Raw genomic sequence first — 12924 nt, forward strand, 5'->3', positions numbered from 1 at the left:
ATGACTGTTAACCACTACAGTCACTACAGTTTTTATACAAATATTACTCTGTTGCTCCATAATCAAATAAGTTATATTCCCACCAGAGGTAAATGCAGTTGGCAGTAATGAGAAAAAACTGTTCAACCTGATAATTACAAAGTTATAAAGTCAAGTTAGGAAGTTCTACAGAACACATGCTGCTCAGTATGATGTATTCTGTTGGTCAAAGCTGCATGTCTCTGTGAGCTTTAATTTCACTCGTATCTTCTCTGTCCCTTCCTGTGAGGAAACAAAACAAGTGTCCAGCCCACAGCAGCAGTCTGTGGGAGAGCCATTCAGTCCTGTCTGCCTTGTCCATTTGATTCTTAGTGGCTGTTTGCAGAACACACACACACACACACACACACACACACACACACACACACACACACACACATATATACACACACACACATACAAATGAACAAATATGGGCAAACATTCTACTCTGTCTCTCCTGGTTTTTCTTAAACAAACACACACACACACACACACTGCCATATACTGTATTATGCAAAGTTTGTTCAAGGAGGGACATGGACATGGAGACGGTGAGCAGAGGAATCATTGAATTATTTATGTTGCCAGAGCCACAGCTTGAATCATCTTAACTCTTAAATAGGCTGCTTTTATCCAGAATTAAGTTTCTGGTGAAAGGACTTGCTCTCTTTGTCTGGGAGCATAAAAAGGTGTAAAACATGCTGCGCCTGAATACTGTACATACTGCCAGACATTTCTATCAGCAGTGCATTGAGTTTGAATGCTAAATGGGAGAAAATTGTTGATAGCATTTGTGTTTGAATTCAATTATTGTGTTGAATTGAATTATTAGTAGGCTTTGGCACCCTGTTGCACACTTTAAAATCTCTAACTTTAACCTTCCTTTACATTATAGGACTGGCCCAATTAGGACTTGTAGATCCCTGTACTTTGGCAGCAGCTGTACGACTACATTACAGGTGATCGTGCTGCAGCTACGCAGGCTGCCACCACAGTTCATTAATGAAAGATGTTATCAGTAAGGCACTAGAGGACTTTGCCATTTTGCCTCTGCTGCTGATAAGGGATCCGGTTTCAATACCCTGCATGCTGAAGTGGTAATTATCCTTCATTGGCAGCATCCTGCTACTGTATGAGAGTGCAAGTTTGTTGACAATGACCCATCGACTCTTTGATTCAGACCGCATGAACGGACAGAACAATCCAAATACCCACATTCATATGAAGCACTAAGTTGCTAATGAGTTCTCTGTTTTCATTCGTCTCCCTCTGTGCCTCTCGTGGACATTAGCTTCCCTTTTCCTACCTGTGTTTGAGCCCCATCGGGGCCCATCTATCCGTCTGTGAGTCTGTCTGACCCAGTTCCTGCCCTGGCTGTGGGGGAAATGATGACATTGAGAGATTTTTCCTGCCATTATGTGGGGTAAGCAACTCCCACAGGTCATTTTGTTGTCACGGCCTGTGTCAGTCCCCTCCTTGTTTTCTTGTTCTGTCCTCTTTTCACTGCAGGCTTCCACTTTGATTTAGTCGGTCAGCCCATTAACAAACATACAAGGTGATCAAGGAACTATTGACATACTCGTGGGACCTCTTAGGTGCATCTGTGATTTCAACCAGAGTTTCTCTAAACACAAATTTTGCAATTTTGACTGCTGTGTAAATCAGTTTTGCTCTTATCCTTTGACTGTCTAAAATGAATTCTTGGTCATTCATGGATGACAATCTGAGTTTTTAGAGACATGTGGATTTACTGTATCAGTGTAGTTCTGTTTTAATAGTGAAGGGTCCTGCCCAGCTTGTAAATAAGGTGAATTAAAGCACAGAGGAAGACAGGTCAGGCAACTTAAGCCCTGACTGAAAACTCTTTGGCTGATCTTGCCAATTTGCTGCTGTCACTTCAGCCATTTTGCATCCAAAAGAGAATTCGCTTTGTCTTTTGATACCTTTGACAAAATGATCTATATTTCTTTAAATATAGGTTATTTTATTTTATACACTTTTGCAGAGACTCATCATGTGTTCTGTCCAGCTTCATGTCAGCGGCCACCTGGACATTATGCTTCCGCACATGCAAAAGTGAGCATGAATTAATAAACACACATGCAGACACACATGCTCTCTTCACATATCTAGATCCAGTGCCATAGAATGGAAGTATTGCACTCTGCTGATACATAATGCAGAAAGGATTTATGGTAATTGCTCTTTGACAGAGCGTGTATGTGATGCTGTCCAGCATTCCTGCTGCTGTAGCTCTGAGACCGCTGCACTTATTTTCTCCTTTTCCTCGCTTTTTCTTCCTTTGCACGTGTCCTGCAGCCCGGGCATGTAGCACCAGTACATCACTCAGCTTTTAGCTAAATCAGTTTTTTCATTCACCGTCTGCCCGGTGTCTTTTGAAAAACGACTCTCGGATGTTTTTCGTGTCAGTGTGCTTGGCTCTGGCTTTATCAAATGTAGGTTGCTTCCTGTTTTGCAGAGTCTCAGGGAACATTTCGGCTGGTTTGAATGTTTGTATCGGTTATTCATTTGGAGAAATGCATCGTTTTTGCTCTTGCAGCAGATGTGGTGCCAGTGCTGAAGGCTAGTTCAGGGCTGGGTCACTCGCCGAGTGCAGAGTTTCACCTGTTGTGTTGACAAGTGCTGCCTGTCTATGCAAAGTAACTTTGTGAGGGGAGAGCAGAGGCGAGTTTCCATATGGTTCCTGCAAGACTTGACCCCAGACCCAACCTTAAAACCTCTCTCAAACACACACTCATGCACAGACACACACACTCACTTTCTGTGCTGCTTTTTAGCAGGCAGGAGGAATGTCATAGATTAACCCAGAGGAAGTCAGCCTGCAGGCCAGTGTTAATACAGGGCCCCAGCTTGCTCTGGCCTGGACAATGTCCTACAGTTAGCTTGGAAGCAGCCGGCACACAGCACAGGAAACAGCTCTCAGGCCTCTCTATGTTTTTTTTTGTTTTTTTTTACTCTTAAGCTCTGTTGCACTCAGATCCCTATCTTTTTCGTTTACTCTGACTTCTCTCTTCCTTGTCTGTCTTCTGCTGTCACAGTTCATACATAATTCTACTTTTCAGCTTAACTGAAAATGCATCCATGGCTTCTCAGCTTCATTCCACTAAGTGTATTTAAAGCCTGTGGCTGTTTCTTGGTTATAGGAAGTCAGCTTGGCTCAGAGCATTGCGAGAGCAATGCCCCAGAAATGTCAGTGTTACAAAGTATTTCCAACTTAATTGCGTAGTCCTTGTAATATATGGAGTTTTTTAGACCTAGAACCAGCAGTATATGGGACATGTAACACCAAGGGAAGCCTATGACGCATCCCTCTTCCATTTTAGTGACAGGCCCTGGTGCACTGGAAGTGTTTGTAGACATCCTGCTTGTCGAGAAAGTGTCACGATCTCCTTGTGAAAATGACAAATATTGTCAAAATCAATTAGGGCTGAGACATTGACATTAATACAAACAAAGGAAAATTTTCAAATGCTCTGAAAATAACCATGAATGCATACAGGTATTTGTCCATGTCTGCTAGCTCTTCTCTGGAATACTGCAGAACTGTGGTGTGGGTTTAACTTTGCACAATGTTTGTACTTGTTTATTATTTCAGTACACAGGCAATCGAACAGAGAAAGTTTCTAAGAAAACTGATGCTTCCTCTTTCTAATTCTTATTAGTAACGTGTTACTGAGACTCCAAATTATAAACTGTCCATATGGATCTTTGACAACTGATCTGACGCCTGTTTTCTCTGGTCAATTTAGGAAAGACCAGAACCTGCTGTCACCTGTCAACTGCTGGTACCTGCTGCTGAACCAGGTGAGGAGGGAGAGTAAGGACCACGCCACACTGAGTGACATCTACCTCAACAACGTCATCATGAGGTTCATGCAGATCAGCGAGGACTCCACACGGCTACTCAAGAAGGTGAGGGTTGCGAGTATGAGGGCCATGATCACACTAAACCTAAATATGGTTGATTTCTGCTGTGGCCACCAGAGACATAAAAGGCAACTTTTAATCTCACAGTAAATCACACAGTAGCTCTTTGAGTCATTTTCAAAAAATAATAGAGGTGCTTTGTGATTGGAGAGAAAAAAACATGGCTTTTAGGTGATTAGAAGAGAATCCAACTGAACATACTGAAAATAAATCATATGATATTTTTAATAGAATCGTTGACAACAACATATTTGCACAGGAAGTCATGGGAAATGTTGGATATTAACATACAGGGTACAGGAAGGAAGATGCTTTGGGCTACATAAAACATTGCTATATTTAACTCTGTATATCAGCTGAAACACACTTCACTCTGCTCAAATGTGTAGTATGTTTTCACACAAATTCACTTTAATTGTAATTTCCAAAAAGACTGTTTTTGATCATGTCCCTCAAGTCTCTTTCTCACTGCTCCAACCTCCCTCATTCTTGTCTAAGTTACTTTGTACTGTACTGATGTTTGACCTCTACTAGAGGAGGTCAGATGTGTCTTTTCTTTGATCAACAAAACAGAAGTTTAAACTCACCACTAACGCAATCCAGATTTTTCATAGCGGTCAGATCGGGCAGCAGTTTCTCCAGTCGTCATGTTGTATAAATGGTCTTTCACTTTCAATTAACCCATTCATTTGGCAATGAAGTATATTTAGTTGCAGGATGTGCAGGATATATACAGTATATATTCAGCTTTCTGTTTGATGGCATGGAGCTCTGCTGGGCTCCTGTGGTTTAGTTTTGGGAATTAGGGAACCTTGGTCACCACAGTTTCAGATCAGTATGCCTTCACTCTCCCATCTGAACTGTGGCTTCATGACCGTAACCCGGCCTCTGCTTGCCTTTTCCACCACAAAGACGACTACTCCCTAACAGATTATGAGCTCCTATGCTGCAGGAGTCACATGAACTCACCACAGGCCTAAATTACAAAGTGGCTTTTCTTCAGAGGAGTGCCTTTGTGTCAGTTTAGCTTGTGCGACTTTTTCACTGTCTACTTCTCTACTCTTTCTTGCTCTCTTGCCCTGACTCAAAAAATAAAAGTTTCAAAGAAACATCCCTTGATGATTGTGGTTTCATCTGATTGTATGTTCAGGTGTGGTGTTTAAATGCTCACCCAAACCCCAAACACACAAACAGGAAGCTGCAGCAGTCACTTCCTTTTGATAGTGTTTAAAAACATTCGTTCTACTAATGAGGCCAGATGTGAAACACACAGATTCATCTTTCAGATGTTACTTGCATTGCCTCCTCTGACTACAGCACACTCCAATGATCATAATGATACTACCTTTAATGCAGATTTAAATTTTTAGTGCAACTCTGAAGACATTTTGCCAAAATCCTCACAATCTGCTGGGTACTGTACTGCCACAGTGATGTGATTATTGCTGTGGAATCTGCAATATCCAACCACACTGTGTAATAGTCCCTTTAAAGTTTGTAATGCAGTTTCTCAGTGGATCCAGGTGACACTGTGCAGACAAATGGCAGCCTGGTGGGAGGTCCCGGTTCATAGGAGACCTGAGACACCGCTCGCCCTCTAATTAAAGCCTCTCCGAGCCTTTGATCTCAGCAGAGCTTCAGTAACGAGGCACAAACAACAGAGAAGTCCCCCATGTTACGTGGGCTCCCTCACAGCTTCTAGGAGACAGCTGTACTGTTGTCATCCTTCCAGCACATCAAAGACCTGTGTTTTTATTTCCTTGTATGTTCTGGTCTCACGCTGTGACGTGGAACAGCAGTAGAGGACCCCAGAGTAGCCCCGGTGTCTTCGTCAACATCCTCCAGTTGATCTGTTTGCTGTTTGACATGTGTATTTATCTCTTCAGTGTTGCATTGTGGTCACCCACAAATTCCTTTGAAAACACACCATTTGGCTTTTTCTTTTTTTATGGTTTGTTTGAATACAAGAGTCAAGTAGTGGACCTCTCTTTCTTTCTTTATGCTTGGACAGATCTTATCATGTTTCATTATTCATACAACCAGCTCTTTGTTTTACTCTGCCATGTTTTATTTATGGAAGTCACGTTCTGTGGCTGCAGCTACCAGGTGGATTTCCCAAAGCTTGAGGTGGTTTTGAACTTTTCCACAGGCAAAGCAAGAGCTGGATAGAGTTTATCACACAATAAGCCTCTTTCACACAAGGCATTTTGACATGTCACAGTAGGAAAAACACAGGTGTAAATAATAAAAAAGAATTAGGAGTAAATTCTGTTTAGCTGCTTCAGTTTCAGGCTCCTGGTGTTGTCCATGTTGGGTCACTCCCATGTCTTTCTGTGACAGTTAAACTGAATAGAGCCACTGTAGATGACACATGATGATACCGTGTATCTTACACTTACATCTTAGTTGAACATTTTGAAAAGTACACTAGTGAGATGAGATGATCAGTCTCATGTTTGTGCATTAAGTACTGAGTTGAAGTCAGGATGTGTCTAGCCTAGCCTAGCATAAAGACTGAAAGCAAGGGGAATCGGCTAGATGTGTAAAAATTTAAAAATGTCTATCAACACCTCTAACACTCCCTTATTTACTTTTTTGTTTAATCTGCACATAAACAGAAATCTAAAAATGTCTTCTTTTTTTTTTGCACACAACAGAGTGATACAGTGCCAAAGTCATTTTGCCACTGTGAGGTTGCCAGGTTTGGTATCATTATGCTTTTTTGTTGAAACTAAAAACCTGTGCTCAGCAACCATATCTAGCAACAAGTATATCCGGAGAGCTGGCATAGAACTTCTGAGAAATAGATAAAATGTTAGCTTGAACATGTAGCTCACCCAAAAACCATTTTTACATGTCCGTTCATGTGCGAGATAAACAAACAAATGAGCAGTTGATGATTGCTGACCAGAGCCAGGCTAGCTGTTCCCCCTGTTTCCATTCTGTATGCTAGCAATGCTAACCATGTCCTGACTCCAGCTATGTACTTGTGCACAGACTTGAGACTCATATTAATCTTCTCATCTCAACTCTCATAAATTAAATTCATTTTCCTCAAACTATTCTTTTGACATTTAAACAGAGGGGTTACACATCCATGTAATTTGGTTAAAGCGTATTTTTATATCTTAACTATGTGTCTGTATTACAGTGAAAAAGACATTCAGATCTACGTTGAGCGCCACACACACACACATACAGGCCCCCAAGGGGCTACAACTGCCATTTCTATACCATGATTAATGTCACTGGCAATATGAAACCCACTACTCCCTAAAGCCTGACTTGGTTTCTCCTCTCCAGGATTGTTTCATCTTTCTAATGTGGTTGGAATACAGATGGTGTGAGCTTAAAAGGGGAAACCCATTTGTAGGATCCTTTTAATGAATTAGACAGAATTGGAAACCCCCCAACTTAGATTCCTTTAAAATGAAAGGCTGTACGTTGTGCAAATTAAATCACTGACATCGGTTATACAACACAGCAATGAGTAAACAGCCGTTATCGCTGGTAATTTGAGGTATATGTGTGTTACGTTTAGCGACAGTTTGAAAAGCGAGATGATTTCAGAGTTCTTTAAAGCCATTATGTTAGGTATAGCTGTTTGTGTGAAAGCACTTTAAACATGTCTTGAATGTAATGGCTATTTACTTTCATCTCTGTCTTTATGTCTCTCACATACACACTCTCTCACTGCTCATGTGATCCCTGAGAAGGCTTTTCATTGAGCTCTGGACCACTTCCCAGCCTTCTCAATGGGGGAAGAGCTGACGAGTGTTAGATCTGACAGACAGTCAAAGGTTCTGTCCTCTGGACTGACAGTTGCTAATGGATTTTCCCACAGGAGAAGGCCTGGGTCTTGACCGTCTTTATGATATGCAAGAATTCACAATTAATAGGCATTTTACTTATGATATGGTGCTGTCATTTTTTATGAGACATAATTAGAGGTTTACTATAAACTCAAGGACCAGATCATCCTATAATTTACCAGAAACTCAGGACGTTTCCGTCGCTCCCTTATCTACACTCCATTCTCGAACACGCCTGAGGTTGCCACTTGCCAAGTTTGGTGCTTCAGAAGCTCTGGTTATCCAGGCTTACAGACTCTTTGTGCTCTGATTAGGTAAGAGCTACAAATCAGGGAACTGACGGACCAGGTGGTGGTTATAAAGACGTCGCTGCTCGGCCAGGGCACCCAGCATGACACTCTAATGTCAGACACCAGCCTGGCAGCCAGTAACTGAGAGTCTAATCCTCTTTGCTGTCTATTCACATGCTCGGACATCGTGCAGCTTTACCTGTGAGTGACTGGTGAAGGACTGGAGTGAGAGAGAGTTTATGCACTCAAATTTTCACAACATTGCTTCTGTCCTGGGTCTGTCGCATGTTCACAGTTCAGCTGAGTTCTTTTTAGAGGTGTGTGTGTGTGTGTGTGTGTGTGTGTGTGTGTGTGTGTGTGTGTGTGTGTGTGTGTGTGTGTGTGTGTGTGTGTGTGTGTGTGTGTGTCCGCAATAGAGCCTCTTACCTGTAGCCAACACCTACATGAGGCCTCATGCGTCCAAAGCCATCGAGCATGTGTGACTCATCTAATCTCAAGGCAGGAAATGCCATTGTTCAATGGTTTGTCTGCATGGAATTTTGTGTTGGTATCTTTTCTTGAAAACAGGTCATATACAACAAATGCATGCAACGTAATAAACATTTTGAGTTTGTGATTATTGGTGTTAGCCGGTTTACTTCAGCTCTGTGTATGCACTGGATCCTGTAGGTAACACCTGCAGGTGAACTGCTCAGGTTGGACAATTGCATTTTCTTTCTTACAAAACATGTGCAGAGTAGATTTTTTTTTATTATTATTTAAATCCCTGTGTTGTTTTAATCCATGTTTTCTAGCTTGCAGTCTTCTTCTGTCTTGCTTCTGTTGGCGCATGACTACATTGATCGGTGCTTTACCACCACCATCAGGGCAGTAGCTTAAAACCTGTGGCAAGAATGTGTATCATGTTGCCTGTCTGCACACACATGTGAATAATGTAAACAAAACAGACCCATGTATGAAAAACATGTTCCATAGTGCAGACAAAACCCACCACAGGGTACCTTTAATAAAGACGGATTAGATTAGAATTGTAAAATTAACTTTAGTTTATTTTTCATTTTCATGGCCCTTTTTAAAAAATCTACAGTGCACTCCACTTTTGATCAGAATTAAATCACTACTCTATCCCACTCCACTAGGCGGTTCGATGCCCTCTCAGAACCCTCTCTCAGCCTTTTGCCGTGAGCGGCTCCCAGAATGAGATCTGTCTGAGGATAATTAGGTTACAGAAAGACCTGGAGTACAGGCCAACGCCGTAACATCGTCCAGGTAGCAGCGCGCAGTATCGACTGCAGTGGAGAGATCAAAAAATTCATTGTCATGACTCATAATCTCATAAAAATACAGTATATGAGTCAGTGTGAAGGAAATATGGGAGCTTCACAGTTACATTAATAGTGAAAGCCTTACTAAATCCATCACGGCATCAGTGTTAAACTGTATCACGCAACCGTGAGATGCATTAATGTGGGCGTGTGTGTGATAGTATTACTGAGTCAGGCTTGTGGCACGGCTGATTGAGTTAACATATTTGGGAAAAATCTTTCACATTCAGCCATAGAAGCCGGATAATGTGTTAAGCATGTGGACAGTGAAACTCGAGCTGCGTTTGATGATTTGAGTGGAAAAGCCGTCGTGACGCTGATACCACTCTCACACAGAAACCCTGTATTTGACACAGGATGATAAATGCACTGTTCTGTTTTGTGCTTGTACCATTCAAACCAGAGTGCGCTCATGGCGTCTTGTCACTGTCCACGTTCATATGAAACCTAATGCACAGTAAACAGTGTGCATTTGTTAAAAGAGGTTACTGCAATGTTTATAATGGAGCTTAAACATGGCAGACAGCACTGACAAAATTGTGTGTTGGTTTGACAGGGGTATTAGTTCTAATTTTTGCTTGGGAAAAATCTTTATGCATATTTCATCACATCAAATTGGTGATTTACTTTATAGATCTAATTGTTTTTCCTTCTGTGTTTGTTTTTCAGAGCAAGGAAATTGCGTTTCAACTCCAGGAAGACTTAATGAAGGTCCTAAATGAGCTATACACAGTAAGTAGTAATGATGACTCCCCCTTCTTTTTTTTCTTTTTTTTTACTGATGCACTTAGGTACATTAGTCTTAACTGTGGTTGAGACTGGTTTATAGCACTAAGCTAACAAACTAATGTTTGTAACAGCTTGGCATCTTTAACCCTGTAGCTCAGAGATGTCTGAGTTATATTAACAACTCAACCTAAATTGATTCCTCAAACTGTCAGAAATGTCTTATTTCTTTTACAGCACAAAAGAATGAAAGATAATCCTGTTTACCCTCATGAATTGAATATTCAAAGTGTGAAGTATCAGCTTTATTTTTGCTTGAATCATGTGCATTTTCTCTGTTTTTAATGTCTCTTATCAGCTGTGTTTTCTTCCTCTTCAAAACAAACTCTTACAAAGCCACACCAGGGGGTTGGAGCCAAATGGCAACAACTTTGCTGTACATATTTTCTTAAGATTATTTTTTTGGCATTGCCTTTATTTGATTGTTGACACTAGACACAGACAGAACATGTGGGGAGGGAGTGCATAAGATTACATGTACCAAAGGTTTCCCAGTTGGAATCTAACTGCAGACTTTGATCAGGATACATGTGCCTTAGACCACTCACTCACAGGGATGCCTGTTGTATATATTTTTAGAAACACTAAATGTAAATGTAGCCATGGCTGCAGACCTTTGAACCCAGAAGTTCGATTTTCTCAAGGCCTAAGTAACATTTCACCAGACCATCAAACTTCTGCATCCAACAAGCTGCACATCTGCAGTCCAGTTTCTATGAAGGCCATTTCTTGTAGCTTTGATCTTTGTGGAGCAAGGTGCTTAAATGAATCAATAGCTAATTCCACTGCCTTAATTGCCAGAACCATCCCTGCTTAGCCTGCCAGCTTAGTTCACAGATGTTGTTAGACTGTTACAGGCAGTGTGTTTTTGTCATGTCATTCCTCACTAACATTCAGTATCATTGTGTTAGCCTCCTCATTGATTGTCATGGTGACCTGGGATGTACACAGATGGTGATACAAGCCGAGGCAGTTGTCGTTTGTTCCCATGAGATGGAGTGAAAAGCTATTCAGTTTACTTCTAGTGTCTCCTGTTACTCACTGTAGAGGACTACAGTGGTTACACTTCCAGTGGATGGCTGTGCTGCTCCAAACACAACAACGTGTTACTCCAACTCAATGTGTGTCACACTCACCACAATCCACACTCCAGATTTGACCTGGTTTAGCCCCTGTGGGAGGACACATGCGCGCACACACACACACACACACACATATATATATTCGCACACACTGTGCAGCTATTGCATCAGGCAGCCACAGTCCTGATGTCGGCCTCTGCCAATGAAATAACAGGTCTGCTCCATCTCTAAATATGTCCCTCTAAAAGAAGCACCAAAGTAAACACACCAGCGGCAGACTCCAGACCAGTAAGTGAGGAGTGCAGGGCCCAAGGTCAGTCACCCATCTCTAAACTGGTTCCAGTTAGGGCAAACCCCACCAAAGGGAAAGGGCTCCAGACAAATCAGGCCTCTCTGTTGTTCCACTCGTACATAAATAACTCAGTCTGGGTTAAAGATGTTTAGATTTTCAGATGGGTGAGTCTCTATTTTTGCTGAAATTGAGGTTTTGTGTTGACAAGTGTGTTGCATACACAGGTTGTGGAGCTGTAATTTGCTGGAGTTGGTTCATTCCAGGTTAAACCACTGGTGCTCTATGCTGCTGCTTTTGCATTTGAATGAATTTTCTGTACAGTACATTAGGTCATCTGCCATGAATAAAGACTCATTTAGATTTACAAAAAGACCAAATTTATAATTTATACAAAAGTTTGATTAAATGCAAATATGATGAGAGATTCACACAACTTTTTCTAACAATTTAATGCCATAAAAGCAAAGATTTCTAAACAAGCATGCAAAGAAAAACTGTGTAGGTCGTTGAGTTCTCTTATCTATGACTTCATGTTAGTGTCATTGACTTGCCTTCATATTTCCCACAGCCAGTGATTCATCTGCCCTGTCCTCAGAGCGCTCAGATGTCTGTTTGTCCTCCATTCTCCTGACAACATCGACTCTGAACCAGTCTCAATAAGATGTTAATAATCTCTCAGCCTCTCTCTGCCCTTGAAGAACTCATTGTTTGTGTTTGTGGTTTACCTGCTACTTAACAATTGAGTCACTGCTTAATGGATCCAGTGAGTGCGCATGAGTAATACTCACACTCCAACCTCTTCTTACAGCGATGACTCAGACCTTAGGAAGTAGTGCTAATCAACAGGTCACTATCAAGGTCATGCATTTTCCTTGTACTAAATTGCCCCTGTGCAATGACTGGAAGGGCAGAAGGGTTCAACTTACTTTCCATTATAGGCTTCAGAAAAAATATTATTACTATTTAATTCCTGCCTATGCTGCATGTTAAACAGAAATAAATATCAAATGTTAGCCCTCATTTCCCAGAAGTTTTTCACGTGGCATGGATCCATTATGGCTATATTTACTCTCAAAAAAAAAGAAGAAGAAGAAGAAGAAAAAGCCGAACTTTAATGCCATCTGAATAAAATGTCTTAACACTGTCTTTATGTTGTTAAGCTCATTTTAATTGTATTCAATTCAAAGACAAGAGCCGAATTGTCAATCAAGCCCTAAAAAGGAGTAGTCAGCTTCCCTCTTAATAACCTCAGTTCGGAACCGAGGGCAGACAGATCTACTTCCTGAGTCTATTCAGCAGAATGTTAGATTTAGCTGCAGTGACTTGTGGTTGTTGCGGTCGCATGAGCGCCTCATATAAAAAGGCTGT

At 41.4% G+C, this 12924-nt stretch overlaps 1 protein-coding gene across 2 annotated transcripts in view; it reads left to right on the plus strand.

The window, feature by feature from the left end:
- Positions 1-12924, plus strand: part of LOC111228549 (SLIT-ROBO Rho GTPase-activating protein 1-like) — an 80776-nt gene that overhangs the window by 32528 nt on the left and 35324 nt on the right. For both annotated transcript variants that reach the window (XM_022754510.1, XM_022754511.1), the window contains exons 3-4: positions 3792-3954; positions 10066-10128. In XM_022754510.1, the coding sequence (XP_022610231.1) occupies positions 3792-3954; positions 10066-10128 (226 nt within the window). The remainder of the gene's footprint in view (positions 1-3791; positions 3955-10065; positions 10129-12924) is intronic.

Source organism: Seriola dumerili, unplaced genomic scaffold (genome assembly GCF_002260705.1).
Source record: "Seriola dumerili isolate Sdu_G_001 unplaced genomic scaffold, Sdu_1.0 BDQW01000219.1, whole genome shotgun sequence".
NCBI lineage: Eukaryota > Metazoa > Chordata > Actinopteri > Carangiformes > Carangidae > Seriola > Seriola dumerili.